This window comes from Lampetra planeri, chromosome 26, assembly GCF_965212315.1.
Source record: "Lampetra planeri chromosome 26, kcLamPlan1.2.h2, whole genome shotgun sequence".
NCBI lineage: Eukaryota > Metazoa > Chordata > Hyperoartia > Petromyzontiformes > Petromyzontidae > Lampetra > Lampetra planeri.
In genome coordinates, this window is record NC_136132.1 from 4,621,902 (window position 1) to 4,640,135 (window position 18,234).

The 18,234-nt window shown below is 43.0% G+C and overlaps 1 protein-coding gene across 1 annotated transcript in view; it reads left to right on the forward strand.

Annotated features, from left to right (window-relative positions):
* Nucleotides 1-18,234, forward strand: part of ITFG1 (integrin alpha FG-GAP repeat containing 1) — a 183,172-nt gene that overhangs the window by 11,939 nt on the left and 152,999 nt on the right. Inside the window, exon 6 of the mRNA XM_078606544.1 lies at nucleotides 17,582-17,676. Within this exon, the coding sequence (XP_078462670.1) occupies nucleotides 17,582-17,676 (95 nt within the window). The remainder of the gene's footprint in view (nucleotides 1-17,581; nucleotides 17,677-18,234) is intronic.

Here is an 18,234-nt window from a genome sequence, read left to right on the forward strand (position 1 = left end):
AGACTCAACATCCCATGGTAATGGAACCATGATGGGCAGTGTAGAGGATCTTTTGAATGGGTCTGGGTCAGGGATGCTGCTGTGGTGTTAGTGTTAATCTGAACGGTTGTTCGTGAATCGTATCACTTTAATTTCCAACTTCTTCATCTGAATGTAAAATTTCTAGAATCCTAATTTTTGAAAGGGGTATTCTTTATCTTCATGTCCATGCTGACTGTGAACTCAATTTAAGTTCTGCTCTTGATTGATATTCTTCATGTGGCATGAATCGTTCGCACACTGGACTTGGCAATCCAGAGGTCGCCGGTCTCATCTCCCAGAACGGCAGTTGAAACTAGGGTGTATGTTTCTTAAATCTCTTCCTGCTTCGGTTCACCCTGAAGTATAAATGGGTTCACCATGGTTAGGTGATCAGCAGGTCATGTATGATAGTGTAAAGAGTGGGTACTGTCACCTCTTCCGAGGCCTCTTGGCCATTGTGGAAGAGTAGGCCAATATACCATCTAGTCGGGCTGCCAAGAGCTGTCTTCAGTAGGAGACCCTTTCTGCCAACAATGGCACTGGTAAACAATTTGTGTCGAATTTAAATTATGATTCTCACCGCTGCTGAAGACTATACCGACAGGAAGTATTATTTTAGCAATGTTGTTTGGGAAGGCAGAATTAATGAAGGCTACCTGTAAAGGTTTATTGAAGCGAAAAGCTTTGCTCACTCATGGCATCGTCCTGCCTGGATTGTTTATTTTCCTAAAATACCTACGGAGAAAAGTTTAAATGAACTGGAAACCCCATTATAACCATTCGTTCCATAACATTGCACTCTTTGAAGGCAGTCCAATTTTATCCACGAAATAGCAAAGCTCCATTGTATTGAAACAACAGTGCCATTTAAAATGACATGGTGTCTTGGGGGGACAGCACCCGGAAGCCCCCATGCAAACGGATATGCTATTATTAGCGTATTGTATACAGCTGCTGGCCAAGGTAGCTGTTTCTATCGGCCGAAATGCCAATACATTTCAATTTCCAGTATGCACTGGATGTAAAATGTTGTTGTGTGTAATTGGTGGCAGCGGACATGAACGCACAGACGGCATTTGAGTGTGCGTGTGTGTATGGGGAGCGGTAGTGTAGCGGTGAGCGCACTATGCTACAAACCCAGCGACTCGATTTTGATTCCCTCTCGCAGCCAACAGCAGTGACGATTATCTTAACTGGTCATGGACCTCCCCTAGGTCGACTCAGCCTGAAATGAGGACCTGGTGCGATGTGGAAACATCGCCACTGGGGAGACGAAGGCGGCCGAGCGTGGTGCTGGCCACCCACACCGTCATGTGCCACAGTGCCTGCCTTCATAGGTGCTCGCTAACAGCACTTGCCCCAATAATCTGCACAGGCTATAACGGGGGATCTTTGTCTTTGTGTGCGTGCACGCGTGAGTACAGACGCACAGACAGCCAGGGCCCCCCCCCCCCCACACGTATTGGCATTTATGATATTTATGATGCCGTCCCCACTGGCCTGGCAAAACACTGCGTTATACGCAGGCGTAATGGCCTGTAATGCACCAAGAGACACTTTCCCGCCTTCTGAGGAATCTATAAATAAGCCTAACGAAGCTGCTCCTCTGCAATTATTTCACACCTATATACCGCGGACGTTTCTCACGCCCCTCCCTGCGTCTAATGAGGTGCGAAAAACACAACATGCCTCCGTGGCCATTATGACTCCCGTAATACGTTGCCCGATGCAGAATTTCACCTTTAAACTTCATGGCCGCTTTTACTGCATCGTGTGACAAACAGAGTAATCGATTGTAACGTTTGGTAACATTCTAAAATATCTCTTATGCATTCGGTGTGGTTTTACTGGTCATCGCATACCATACTTGGTATGCGTTGTGGTTTTACTGGACATCGGATACCATACTTGGTATTCGGTGTGATTGTAAATGGGCATGTTTTTTGTGCCAAAAGTAATAAGCGTTTCTCAGCATTTATTTAGTTTTACGTAAGCAAAGTGATTTCTTTTCGAGCCGCACCACTGCGACGTTTTTTCCCTTGTGCAATTCGGCCCACGTACGCCTGCATGCCCGCACGCTCACGCAGGGAACAGGTGGGTAATTTTACGTTGCGTTCAACGATTATGATTATCAAATAAAACTTCTTGGGATATTTTGCGCAAATCCGAGTTATTTCCTTCTTCTTCTAATGAGGTCATCATAATTATAAATGAACCCGTTTGAACCTTGAATATATTCCGATAACCCCGTAAAATTTGCTTTCAACAGTAGATTATTAATCATGCAGGTACAGTGGATTTAATGAGGGGAGTTGATTATCTATGGGACCGCTCTTGTGTGATTGATGTGGAGCTGCCGTATGCAGTTTAGAAAAAAAAAATCTTTGCAAAAGATTTAAATTTAATTTTCCTCTTCATCAGAGCCTTCTCATGCCTGGCACCGCTCTCTCCAAATGGTTTCACTTCTTCATATGAAGCTCCGTATTGTGAATCCTACGTGCCTTTTCGTGGGGATTAACCGACGGCGTGGAGATTTACGCCGACTTCGTTTTGCGCGACTTTAAATCGCAAATGAGGAGCAACCGGGAGACCCCCGCTCTCTTGTCCGTTAACCTTCCTGTGTGAGTTCAAATGCCTCGGCAACCGCTCTGCTCTTTTCCTGGATGTGGACCCTCACACCGGATGTGCCGACACCTTGGAGGCCAACGGTTGCTGGGGTTTTCTCGACGATGGCTCTGCATTTGAATTTGGTGCACACAGCGATTGTCACGTCTGCAACAACAACAGACGTAACAATTGTTATTGGTTGAAACCCCATCTTATTTAGATTTTATGAGAAGGCAATCTCTAACGTACACAAAAAAAATATGTGCAGTATAATGATACTGCATATTTGTTTTAGTACATTTTTTTTTGTTAGGAGAGTAAAATTGGAAATAATAGAAAATAACGTACACTTCACAATCACACCTTTTGTTTGTTTCAGGTAATTAGGTACATGGGAAGTACCCAACTCCGCCCTAGCATTTTGTCAATCCACTGATAACGGTTCACTTGGCTTCCCCTTGCTGTGTGTAAATTGGCTCCGCTTCCAATTAAACAACAACAAAAAATCCGCGTCGCAAATTAATGAACGCGGTCTGTTGGAGTGTCCAGGTCTGGTCTAAGCATGGGTTAACCATGGCCATGTGCTATGTTGTTGTGATGGATGACCCAGGGAGATAGGGGTGGGGTGTGGTTTTTAAACAGTTCGCTTGCAAAGCTTTTCCTTTGCCCGCCCGTACATGCCCACGATTGCATAAATCAAATTCCCTGACCTCCGCAACGCCGTTAAGTTACGCTGCGTTAAAGCGAACAAAAAAGAAACCCCTACGTTTGATTACTAGCAGCAACTTGCAAATTAGACCAAGCATATGGCTGTGAAACGTAGCATTACGAGCATGTACGGTACACTCGCAGCAATTTGTCAGCTTTAAAACGGTCTTTTTGCTCATTTGGAACTGCTGCTTAAATTAGACACCTGGGATTGTGGAATACTTAATACATTTAGATGCTAATTTTAACATTTTTAGGACTGTTAAAATTCATAAGCGTTTCTCAGCGTTTATTTTTTTTTATGTAAGCAACATCGCTAATGTCCTCGCGGTACCCCCTTTTGCACACCGCAAGTGACCTTTTCACATTGGCAGTTCCCGCTGAGAGGCTTGTGCCACGAAACCCATCGCAGGGGTGCGTAGCCACCATCGGCGCATGTGGCGCGTCTCATTTGCTTTGTGTGGGAAACTGAATGCCCACTATCTTAACACCTCAAATCTTGATTTCTATAAAATCAGCTTCTTTGTGGGTTCAATCATGTAGCTGCACTGCCAGGTGTTTTTATGTACCCCCTGCAAATGAAATTGTAACGTGGGAAAATACGCCAATCGATTTGGTTCACGAGTAAAACCGAAATTTGGAAAGGCGAACATAGTTTTGACAATTCGTGTAACGACGTTTCGCGGAAGATTGCATCCAGCATCAACAGGTGCTAACAAGAGCTCGGATCTCGCATGAGAGTACTTCCTGATTGGGTCCTTAAGTATAGGCCTGCATCTTCATCCACTCTTTCAATGTGTCACCTGCAGCCTTATCATCTTAACGTCTTAAAATTGTCCCCCAACCATAAGCGTCGCGTATTTTTTTGCAGTTAGATATAAGCACAACTCGTTTTTTTGTCTCCGCATAACTAAGTTAATGGTTTGTTTTTGATAACGCTCGTGCACTCTCCGTTACGCCTGGGCGTCTCGGTGCTTTACACGCGATAAGTGACGTGCATCACATCTCACGCCAACATGTATGAAAGGGCAGCCGTCCTTCTTGGCACAAGGTAACTTGGCACCTGTAGAGCGGGGGGGGGGGGGGCAATGATGACTGTGTGTGCTATGTGTAATCCCATTTGAGTAATTAAGCAGCTAATATTTCGAATTTTGCTAATTTGGACCATGAAGTTGGCACATAATGGCCTGCCTCGTTTTGAACAATATCGGGGGATATTTTCGCGAATAATTTTTATTGAACCAACCTGGGGGGGTTGGTGGTGGTGTACAACTTCCGTGACCAGGGTGAGTGGTGCATAGCGGGATAGGCGGCTCTGACAGACAACCAACGCGGACTTGTGGGACCGTAGCATTGTGGTACATGCGTCAGATCCCTTTTCTTCGGGGAAGGAAGTGGGAAAGAGGGGGGTGTCGGCCTCATTTTAAGTTCAGTCAAGTAAGCTCAGGATCTCTGGAGTGGCATTCACGAGGTAGTGTTGTAAAGTTGCTCGGGCGAATAGGGAGTTATGCCCAGAGGGTGATCCTTCCAGGAGCTCGGGTGGATGGTCTTTCTAACCGGAATGTTAAATGCTTGGAGAAGGGTGAGTTGGTGTCTGGTGATAATCGGGGGATCGTTAACATCCACTGTGAAGTGGACGGCGCATATAATTTAGTTAATACACCCACGATAATAACCGGGGCGGCCTGCCTGATTAGAACTACGGACCTCTGGAACAAGCGGCGAAACGCGCGCTACTGCCGGGTCACGTAACACGTAATGAAAACATGTATTAGTTCATCAGCCTCTTGACTTTGCAGATCTACGTTATCCACCCGCTTTTGTTTAGCAAGCAAACTGCACCCGATTTGACCTTCTGGGTCTCATCAGCAGGCTTGTTAAACAAATGCTGCCGGATTACCAGATATATATTTTAAAGGCTTGGTCTATTGAGTGATGAGTGCCGTAATGCAGTAGATTTAAAATAGCATTAATCTTCTGTGAGAGCCCACTTCAGGATGTATTATTAATATATATAAACAATTGAACGATGTGTCTTGGACAATGGTTGATTATGCCAGGTCAAAAAACAGGCAAAAAATTCAAGGGGATTTTTTTCCCTCCCATAACAGCTTAGAAGGTAATTACATTTTACTGGAAACGGGTGATACAATCTTCCGTGAGCTCCAGTCTACTTACCTGATACACTGGGCCATGATGACTTCTGTAAAGGCTGTTATCAAAGAGGCCACGTCTTAATGTGTAAATCACCTGTTATGGGGCCTTTTTGGAAAAACTTTCAAGAAATAATTTGTAAAGGCCAAAGAAATAAATAATTTGCTCTCAAATAGAATAAATTATGATTTTTTTCTGAATAAAAAAAATAAAGGATTGCATTGTTTCTCTGCGATTATTAAAAAAAGAATTCAAACTTGGGATTGTTTTTATTTCAAGGTTCAGAGTGTGTTATAAAAACACTCCAAATAAATAAAACATACTAATACATTTTGATTTAAAGCTTTCGTGACTTCAGGGATTCATATTCTTGGTTCTTTCGGTAAAGTCACGTAGAAGGGAAACAATAAAATAATAAAAATATAAAACAATAAAAAATGTAAAACAATACAATTTTATTGTTTTATAGTTTTTATTATTTTATTGTTTCCCTTCTACGTGACCTTACCGAAAGAACCAAGAATATATGGATACATTTTTTACAAATCGAAACGATGCCCACATACCCGACCCTGACTACAGTGTTCTGGAGACTTCCTGCAGTGTCTCTGACCATGTCCGTCCAGTGCTTGCTGAACTGCATTGGTTTGAAACGAATACATTGTAAGGTCTCACTCATCACACACAAAGTGCTTGCTACAAATGAACCACAAAACCTCGCTGATCTCATCAAGGAGCATAAACCATCACCCAAACGCCGGTCGTCCTCGGCACCTTTTGGCTAACAATCGAACAAAGACGGTCACTGCATCGCTCACTCTCAGACGCGTTTCTGCGGCCGTCTGGAATGCTCATCCGATATTAGGAAGCCACTGGAGCTATGCACTTTAAAATCTGGACTAAAAAGCTATTTTCTTTAGAACTGCTTTTTGTCTTCTTGGTTCTTTCGGTAAAGTCACGTAGAAGGGAAGTAATAAAATAAAAAAATAAAAACATAATAAAATAATTCTCACGACGTTTCGGCCACAACGCAAGCTGCCGTCCTCAGGTGGAGACCAGGTCTGTCGGGGAGACAGCATAAGACTAAAAGAACCTGGTCTTCACCTGAGGACGACTGCTTGCGTTGTGGCCGAAACGTCGTGAGAATTATTTTATTATGTTTTATTTTTATTATTTTATTACTTCCCTTCTACGTGACTTTACCGAAAGAACCAAGAGGATGAATCCCTGCAGTCACGAAAGCTTTAAATCGAAATTTAACTGCTTATTGTGTTTAGCTTGTCCTTCCCTCGCACCTCCGTTTAGCATAGTTGGCTACATAGTGTAAAATAGGTTCAACATGTATCCAAACCATGATATGAATAACAAATTAATGCCTTGTTGACGTAACCTAACATCAATTTAGTTGCAGATGGATTTTTTTTATTTTCCGCTGACATTGTCTTGAAATCGCAGATGTCATTGGACAGATGATAAGACCTTGCACCATGATCCCATTTCTTTCCGAGCGTAATGAAACCAGAGAACACACTAATTATAAACGCCTTAGCAGTACATTTTACACCCCGTTTGACAAACATTTTTACAGACCTATTACGTTTCACCCACTTGGCTGTGTTACTATTGATTTTTCACATCTCAAATGTTATTTATTTCCGCAAGAAGGGCCACATGAGCTGCTGCTAGGCTCTGTTATGGGCGACGTTGCAGTGCACATTGAGGCGGGATTCCAGAAGAAATCCAAGACCGGCGCAGCCTTTGGAGACTTGTCGTCAGCCTACGGCAACGTCTGGATTAAGAGCTTGATGTTGAAGCTTGCATGGACCATTCGTTGCCACGAAACAATACACCTGATATGGATGATGCTGAGCAATAGGCGACTGTGTCCATATGGGCGACAAAGCCAGCTGAAGCTGGTTCCTCAACAATAGATTACCACAGGGTTCAATGCTCACGGCAACACTCTCAATGTCTTAACGAGCGACATGCTGCCAACTGGGTCACGCAAATTTGTATGTGCGGATGACCTTTCCCTGACAACGCAAGCAGCCACTTTCAATGACATTGAATCCACTCTGAACCAAGACCTCAACACCGTGGAAGATTATTTTTGGAAATGGAGGCTCAAGCCAAAATCCCTATCGTACAAAAATCACCTCATTTGATATAAAAAAAAAAATCGGAGCGCCAAGCACACTCTGAAAAGTGACCTGCGGCAACCTTGTGTGACACGACCCCACTCCAACTTATCTCGGAGTGAAGCTGGAGCTTACGCTAACCTTTCACGACCACCTGAAAATAGAGAGTCGCCAAGACGGGACGCAACATCAGCGTAAGACTAAAAGAACACCAAAGAAACATTCAATTATCTCAAACACAACTGTCGGCAGTGGCAGAGCATGCTTGTCAACAAGGACACTCAATTGATTTTGATAACGTTGAAGTGTTGTGTAAAACTAATTATTACTGGCCAAGACTGATTAGAGAATCCATTGAAATTGAGAGAAACAGAAATAACTTCAATCGCTCTGACAGCTACAGGCTTAGTGCGGCCTGGAAGCGTATTATTAAATAAATACAATTACAATTTCTTATAAGGGAAACACATACCAATGAATAACAATTGAATGATTACCAATCTATATAATTACAATACCCTCCCCCTCTTTGCCTCGAATCACTGCACCAGATTGAATTAAATGATGACGTCACCCTGCTGCTGCTGCTCTATTTAAGACCGGAAGCAACAGGAGAGCTTCACCATTCTTGCCCGATGAAGCTGATTGTAACTACCAGCGAAACGTCGGACTACTCAAATTTCAAATGTTGTTGATTCTCTCTTCAACACACCGGTGGGCTAAAGAAGTGAATTATTTCGTCCTTTGAAAAAGTGACACATTTTTTACTGTTTGGTCGTGTCGGGTGGTGGAGGGTTACGACACATTTATAAATAACGCGATCTGACCCAAAAACCTATATTATGATCAAAACAAGGGTTAAACTGATCTAGAAACTGTCAAGCGCAAGCTGGGGAACATCGGCACCAGTGCTACGGACACCAACGATGGCTCGTGTGTACTCTGTTGCCGAGTATTGTGCACCAGTATGGACCAGAAGCAGTCACACTCGACCTGCTGATGTCCATCTGAACACTGCAGTGCGGTGTGTCACTGGAACCCTCAAGTCGAACCCAACACCCCTGGCTGCCCGTGCTGTCACACAGCTCTCCCACCCATCCGCCCCGATGCTGCAACGCTCCGTGAAGTCTTGCAAATCGAGGAGAACTGTCACCTTCCCATTCGTCAGGACTTTGATGATGTCACTCGTCATCACTTTAAATCACGCAAGCCCTTTTGGACCAATGCACTTAACCTGAAGCAATGAAAATTTTACCTCGATGAAGCGTGGATAGCTGAATGGAGTTCAAAATAACTCTTAAACAAACGCCTTGTTTGCAGAAGATGCCTGGTTTTGATCTTTCATGAAGCTCATGGTCCACCAAAACCATGGCAGATACGGATACCTGATGCACAAATGGAAAAAAACTATTCATTGTGCGACTGTGGTCATCCAGAACAGACCGTACAACATATAACGATGCAATGCCCAATCCACAAATATTAAGAAGACATTACCAGCGATACACTCCCCTGCTACTGACACGGTTGTCTGGCTTGACCACCTGAATGTGAAATTGTAGTTGCTCTGCATCTACATCATTCATGCAAAAATAGAAGATGGGGGTGTCCTGTGATGGTACAGATCTTGGCTACAGTCACATGTTGCATTGGTCGCAACACAAACAGAACGTATTCGTACACGCATTTAAATGTTGCAGGAATAGAGAACTGGTAGAAAATGTAAAAAAAACACAAAAACGCAAAGCATGTCTACATTCTTTCATGAAAAAAATAAGGGGTGAAATGATGGTGCAATGCTGAGTGCACTGCGCTATGAGCCTGGTGAGCCAAGTTAAATTCCCGGCCACGGCTTTCACATCAGCGGGGAGTGACATCTGACGGAACCAGTCCTAAACCCCTCCCTCGTAAGGAAGGGCAAATATTTGGCAGGTACTATTCTACTTTACCGAGTGTTGACATCCCCAGCGTTTAACAGTACTCTCCTTTATTGTATTTGGATTGTCAACCAGCACTGGGTAAAACAGCATGTGCATTGGTCGTTCTCTTCTAGCATGTGCACCTGTTGTTTCTTTTAACCTCGCCCCCCCCCCCCAATACGTTAAATTCATTGGCTACCACATTCAGATAAGCCCCTCCCCCCCTCCTCCCCCCTTAACTTGTATTTAAGAACTTGTATCTTGGAATTTTTGCCTCACTTGATACAGTAAATCTAGCTGTGACGGTCCCACCTGATGACGGAGACTTGTGTTGCCTACAACACGTCGTGATTTATTATTTTATTTCTATTATTACTTTTATTAATTTTATTTTAATTTTTTTACCTACGTGACTTTACCGAAAAGACCTAAGAATAAGTATGGTGAAACCACTCCACCAACCGTCACGGCATGGGGAGGTCTCCATTATTATTATAAACCAGTGGCTTAATAAAGAGCTGCAATTTGTCAATTATATAAACTAGGGCAGCTACGTTATTTTCCAAGTTGAACATGCACCGATTCTTAATACAATGTTGACATTTTGTCAGCAGTGGTGTAGAAAATGGACCAAATATACTTTTCTAGCATTGTCATTATCAGGCAATGCTTAAAAAAAACATCTGTTACAAACTGGGTCTGAACACTTCATGTTTTAAGAGTAACATTTCACGAACAGATGGATGTCTAACCAATGTGTTTGCATGAAGGACGTGGCATAGATATGTTTGTGTTAATAGCCAGATGGTGTTGAATCCTTGACATGCATGAAGTGAGTTTCACTATTTGCTTAATGCTGCTTTTGGCTTTAGCTAATTATACAACAGACAAAGTAAATGCAACTCTGAGCAAAGTCAAATATGGTGTTTTACAGTTTCGAATTGGGGTTCCCGCAGCCTTGATTACAATTTATATTTCACCTGTTTTCAGGTGTGACTGGCGTTTGTGACTTCATCATCCATTGTTGCCATAGTGGCACTCCGTCCACCCGGTCTCTGTAGACCACAAAGGCAAAGCGTGCATTAGTCGTCTGAATGTTACTAGTGAGTGCGGCTGTAATGGTCACCGTTTTCCAACTCTTTACAAACTGCTTGACATCGAGTTGCTTGTGTTTCGGCAGCATGCACTGACAGCAGCACCACCAGCAGCATAATGTTCAGCAGCAGTGGCAGTCCAGTGCATAGAGCCATTTCTGGCATCAGATTGGACTGACACGTGTCAGGGTATTTCGGGCCTAGAGGGGCTTGGTGTTTTACAGGTACACTACAACGTTGCATATCCGACCTACTGGGAACTGAGGCATACGATGATATGTGAATATCAATAACAAATGACAGTTGCACAACATGTACACAGAGTTTATGGATTTCTGCACTCTAGTTTGAATGGAAGGGAACATTCACATGATTTTTTTATAATAATAAGCCAAGAATGTGTGTCCCGCGTGTGACGTCACTCCACGAGGCCCACCCCCGCGTGTGACGTCACTGCACATGAAGCTCACCCCCCTCATTAATATTCATGAGTGGGTGGATTTTTACACGAACGCAGAGGAAGGTCGAGATGAATTAAATAATTTATTACACAAATAGGTTCTCCCCTTTTTTCTGGCAACAAAACAGGTATTCTTTGGGTCTTTCGGTAAAGACACGTAGATAGAAAAATGATTTTAAAAAATATCACGACATTTCGATCGCAACACAAGCAATCGTCATCAGGTGAAAAAACTACATTTTTTCCTGCCTCAGCAGCTATATTATTTTTCACTTGATGATGATTGCTTGTGTTGCGATCGAAACGTCGTGATGTTTTTTTATTTTTCTATCTACGTGACTTTACCGAAAGACCCAAAGAGATATGAATTCCTGCAGTTACGAAAGCTTTAAATCACGATTTAATGCATATATTATCAAAGTATGTTTTTTGCTTTCTGACCACAAGTATTGTGGCTAATGCAGACATGATTCCTTGTAAAGGGTTTCAGTTTGGTGTTTTAACATCTCAATACCTGATTTGTTGCCAGAAAAAAGGAGAAAACCTATTCTCTTATTACACAAACTCGCTCAAATATGACGTTTCTTTACAGAAAGTGACGGTAAAAATTTTTATATACGCAGCACAGTGCTACATCCGTGCGGGACGTCACTGCAAAAGAGCCCCCCCCCCCCCTTCATTAATATTCATGCCCGCGTGGAAATTTACACTAACGCACAAGAAGGTCGCGCACTCCACATGCCACACCCCCTCCACAATAACCATGATGGGGTGACGTCACTCCACATGCTGCACCCCTCCCCAATAACCATTAGCAGGTGACGTCACTCCACATGCTGCACCCCTCATTAATAATCATGAGTTGGCGACGTCACTCCACATGCCACACCCCTCCACAATAACCATGATGGGGTGACGTCACTCCACATGCCGCACCCCTCCCCAATAACCATTCGCGGGTGCCGTCACTCCACATGCCGCAACCTTCCACAATAACCATGATGGGGTGACGTCACTCCACATGCTGCACCCCTCATTAATAATCATGAGCTGGTGATGCCACTCCACATGCGACACCCCTCCCACACTTAACCGTGAGGGGTGACGTCACTCCACATACCACACCTCTCCCCAATGACCATCCATTGGCGGGTGACGTCACTCCACATGGGGCAACCCCCCCCCCCCCCCTCATTAATAATCATGAGCTGAACAATGTTTTTGTAGAATTTTTCAGATTTACTGCAATATACACCCGTCCTTGGACGGGCAAAAAAGCTCGTACTGTAGTATGATATTTAGTATCGTGAGACACGTGGCTATCATCAGCACACTCCGTCCATCAAACGCCTCGCACGTGGAATTATGTCTAAAATGATTCCTATCTTGAAAAACACAGGTGGAACTGATTTCAAGAATTACAGACCAATTAGCCTCCTGTCACACGTGCACGAGAGTCATAGTGGCGAGATGTTTACTCCCTCGACTAGTATACAGGAGGTCATGGGTTTGAGCCCAGCACTGACGCCTGCTCTATATTTAGAGTTGGCATGTTCTCCTTGTGGTCACGTGATTTTTTTCTCCGGGTCCTCTGGTTTTTCTCTCCACATTATGAAAGACGCTTTTAGAGTACAGTAAAACCTTGGATTGCGAGTAACTTGGTCTGCGAGTGTTTTGCAAGACGAGCAAATTTTTTAAATAAATATGAATTTGATAAGCAAGCGAGGTCTTGCAATACGAATGGTACGTATTCGCTTTGTCTGCCGAGCGTCACGTGATCACAACTGATATACGAGTGCTTTGATATACGAGTGCTTTGGATTACGAATACGTTTCCGGAACGAATTATGCTCGCAATCCAAGGTTTTACTGTATTTGCCTGCTATACATTTCCAAACGATAAGCCACTTCGTTGAGTTATTCTTTGTGGCCAGGTCGCTTCTGAAAAAGAGCTATACAGCTCAGTGGTGCCTTACTTGGTAAAATAATAATAGTTTAGCATACGTGATTATTTGTGGAGATTTTTAAAGAATATATTTTGAAGGCGGACCAGGTATAAAATAAAGAGGCAAGCGACAGTAGGATGGAATGCTTTGGAATTCTGATATTGGTTATTAAAAGCAAAATACCATTGTGCCTCCAGGGGAACATTTGAAGCATTGTGCAATATTCCTTGAGGACCCTGTCCTCGTTCCGTGCAATATTAATTGGTTTGTTTTGTTGTTGCTGTACTGATGCACCACGGATCTCTGTTGTAAAATAGCCGTGCAACTGTCTAAAACAGGAGCGGTCCATGTAACGAATACAATGAATTTGAGTGCTTATAACCTGCTATGATGTGTGGATCACAAAAATGGACATTGACAAATAAAATGGGAAAAAAAAGATGACAAGCGAGTTTAACACGGATGCTTTTGTTACCAATATCATCCATAATACAGTTTTTTTGGGTTAGATCGCATAAATATATAAATGTGTCATTAAACCCGCCACCACTCGACAAAGCTAACTAGTAAGGGTTGTCACCTAAACAGAAAATGCCAATTCGTCACTAGTACAGCACACCGGTGTGTTTGAGAGCCAAGCCTCAACATTTACAAACGGAGTACGACGGTTCGCCAGTAATTGTGTCACTCCAGCTAGGTGCGTCTAACAAGGTTAAGATAAAAGGAGCTTCTTTGACATCGCCCTGCGTTGTGATGAAGAACTGGCAGTAGAAATATGGGACGTTATTTGTATTGCACAGCCGGCGTGCACCTCAAGACGCAAAATAGAGCACTCACGTTATCGACACTCGCAAGGGCCATATTTTAACTCTACACACACGCCAATTCCAGCATCGGCACAAACGATCGATTGCAGGGCTGCACCTTTACCGTATACACATGCCAATACAGAATAGTATTACATTTCAACCCTCCGTATGTGTTACAAATTGGACCCATAATTTCCAGAGTGCACTTTATAGAGTGTAGGCCCCTTCCCCTTGGTCACCAACTCCAATGCCTGTCTTGGTAACCTGCCCACCTCCATTCTGCAGGTTCTCGCAGAAGGAAGAAAGTGTTTGTGAAATGTTTGTATCATCCACGTTGGCCAAGAATGATAACCTTTTGAAATTGAAATGGCAATAGTTATTCATTTTGTTAGGACCATTTTTGTTATGGTAGGCTCAGGTGAGCCCACTGAGGAGATAGATGGACATACAGTAATCCCTCGCCACTTCGCGGTTCAAGTTTCGCGGCCTCAGTGCATCGCGGATTTTTCGAACTGATTTAAAGGCCTCATTATACCTGTGCAGTAACACCATCATCATCATTATCACATTCATCGAACTGCACAGGTCTGTCATCGTCGTCATTGTCATCATCATTGTCATCGTCGTCGTCATTACTAGAGTCAAGTCTCAAGATACTACTGTCATTGGTGAGTGTAGAACACCATAATACGTATCGTATGAGAGAGAGAGAGAGAATGTATAATATTAAGGTTTTATAATTAAATAGATTTAAGTAAAATATATATATATAAAGTATAAATATACATATTTTAAACATTCTGGTACCCACACACACATATACGGAAATTCCTAGGTGGCCAATCCTACTTCGCGGATTTTCACCTATCGCGAGGGGTTCCGGTCCCCATTAACCGCGATAAACGAGGGATCACTGTATATTCTTGAGTTACGAGATCAAATCCGCTTGGAACTGTGCCTTGGCATCAGAAGTTATAACCACCGACTCAAAAGCACTCACATTTAAGTACATCATAGTCCTACTAAACTGTTATTAAAACATTGGGGCAAATCTGATTTCTATAAATATGTTTTTGTTCTGTACTATCTAAATATGATTTATCCATGCATATAGAGGACAATGAATAATTTAGATGCATTTGCAAGACGCCTTCCATGAATGCTTCAAGGCGCCTTGCTAGAACAAGGATAATGAAAGGTCCAAGAGAGAAGGAGTTAAATAGAAATAGAATAAACCGACGTGAGAAAATTTGTTTTAAGACCGGACTTTAAAGTACCCATGTTAAAACAGTTTGTATAAAACCAGGTGCTTGGAGTAGCTCCAACCGGTGCCTCTGAGATGCTGGGTTCAAGTCAATTGCCACCCAGCATGATTAGACTTTCTTTTAAAGTGCCACAAGTTGATTGTCTCAACCCAGTCAGAAATAACTACGAAGAAAAAAAAAACCCCTAAAATTAAAGTTGGTATTGCCCCTGACTTTGCTAAATTGCAGCTCAAACAATCACTGCCACTGCGACCCTCACCAGGACAAGTTGATTGAGAACGAACGAATAATAACTGCCACGTGCCAGGCGATAATCTTGCATAGCGCGTATGAATGGGTAAAAAAAGACCACTTGTAAAAACATTCTGGGGAAATCCTTTTCTCTTCTTCCTGGCCATCGTCTGGCACATTGGTGTGAGTCTGGCGTGCCTCGGTCTTGTGACATGGCTTCTGAAATACGGCGCTGGACAAAAATCAATTATGATGATGATTATTATCGTAATTCTTCTCTCGTGAGACGACAGCCATTGGACAATCGGAATAAAATTGGGGGAAATTACCAAGTGTAGAAACAAGAGCTTTTTAACAAAAAGATATGACTCAAGTAGATGAAAAAATTCACCTTTTTAAAGAGTTTTTTTTTATTGCCAAAGCATTCATATTGTGATGGTAATATGTATAATTTGGTATAAATATTAGTATGAGTTCTCTTCGGGGACCGTTTGATAAGACTGAATGTAGCATTTAACCTTAGCTAGACACAAGGCATTCTCTGTGGTTAGAACAAATAGACTGAGCACAATGGGGGTGCAACTTTTCCTATAATTGCGACCGTATTGTCGCACTGCACTTGCAAAAAAATAAATGTCAGTTCAGATAACAGGATGCATTCACTTGGTACCCTGAGTTTATAATCATAATAATGTACTATTGCAGCACGGAGAAACACCTTTTTTTCCATTGAAATAAACATGCATTTGTGTACCTTGCACAATGGGGTCTACTTTCCATTGCAAGCTCCCATCGCTTTGTGCGGTTAGATTTGTTACAAAAAAAGGGGGGGGTCGGGGGGTGCGCAATAAGCGCGTAACCACACGAGGAGACGGCTGCCCTGCCGAGTAGCGTGCACGGTACACAATTACTTGTCCCACTTCGGTCCGCGTAGCGCGCTTCTGTGTGAATTCAAGTGGCGCAGCGTAGCAAATGTTGTGTTGATATAGGTGAGCTGCATATGCTCGAAATCGCACAAACCCAAGCCGCATGAAGCAAGGGAAAGTTCTTCTTGGTTCTTTCGGTAAAGTCACGTAGAAGGAAAATAATAAAAGTAAAACATAATAACTCTGTCTCCTCGACAGACCTGTTCTCCACCTGAAGACGGCTGCTTGCGTTGTGGCCGAAACGTCGTGAGAATTATTTTATTATGTTGTATTTTTATTATTTTATTATTTTCCTTCTACGTGACTTTACCGAAAGAACCAAGAAGATGAATCTCTGCAGTCACGAAAGCTTTAAATTTAAATTCAAGGGAAAGTTGTCCATGATACGTGCATGGTACGCGATTGTGTTACTGTCTATTGATTGTGAATTAGGAGTGGTTATAATCTTCAATTATGTGCTACGGGCAATGTTCATTTACATGTTATAGATATGGAAAAGGAGTGGGTGTAGCCAGCAACGTGGTCATGATGTTTCAACACGACTCCCGGTTTTTTGTTTAATTTTGGTTGAGTTCACAGGGGAGGGCCCAGTCCATGTTCAGATATCATTTGTCAAATAATATGCACGGTAGTGGTCACGAATCAAACCGAGGTGACTGGGATTATAGCACAGTGAGTGAACCACTGCCTTTATAAAGTCATGCTATGGGTGTTGTGGCCAGTGCAATGGCAAAACACCCATGCTGCTGTTTACGCGCTGCATCAGTATTCATTTAAGACCGAGTTCACTTTGGACCCGTTGAGATATCGCACGGCCGCGATTGTTGCAGCGCAGTGCACAAACCGCTTGCCACACTGCTCCTCAGCAAAGACACCTACAGCGGAAACAAACTTTTGAGGCAAGTGCCGGAGTGAGCACCTATGAAGGCCGGCACAGTACTCGAGGCGGTGTATGGCCAGCACCATGCCTGAAAGGCCTTTGTCTCCCCGGTGGCGACACGTACACATCGCACCAGGTAACATTTTAGGCCAAGTCAACCTATGGGAGACCCAGGACCGGTTTATCGAATCGTCTTTGGTGTTGGCCATGAACAAGAATCGGAATAGGTTCATCTGGTTTGTAGCGCAGCAGCGCGCTAACTGCTTTGTTATGCACCACAACTTCCACTCGAACACACTTGGAGATAGCCTAATGCAACAGACTGCGGGGTGTCCCAATTGAAAGTTAGTTTTGGTTGGAATTTCTTTTTCATCAACTCCCGCAAATGCTTCCTCTTGTTGTTGCCATGTTGTGTGCGTCCAGATTGGTGAATTGCGTGGATGCCCTCCAAAGCAGCGGGCGCTTTGCCATTCCACACTCTCACGCCTTCTTGGACCTAAACCGAGACTTCACTGCAGGTACGCAAATAAAAGTGATTGCCGATCCTCGCAACGTGATGCCAAGAAACCCTCTGAGGTTTATTCCTAAGGCTCCCTTGAAGCCACGTCTCTATGTTTGTCAAGGGCCAAGTATCGATCGTGGTCTGTTCTTAAATATTTAAAAGTTTCAGGATTGCTGAGTGTGACTTGGCTGTTCACTGTGAAAGTTTGATTCTTTTTTTGTTCATTAGTGTGACCGTATTTGAGGAAATTAAAAATCCTTTTCTTCCATTAATCATCGCTGTCGATTTAATATTGTCCGTAATCATGACACATCCGCAATCTCTGTCTTGTGGCATCTCTCCCACTTTAGTATAAAATTTCTTGCTGTCGGTGTTCACACCTGATGACGATTGCTTGTGTTGCAATCGAAACGTCGTGATTTAATTTTCATTATTTTTATCTTTTATTATTTTTCTTTTATTTTCTTTACCTACGTGACTTTACCGAAAGAACCAAGAGTATAGCGTAATAATCATAAGCATCGATTATTATCTGTAAAGCGAATGGCTTGAGGGTTTTGCGTTCATTGACTCT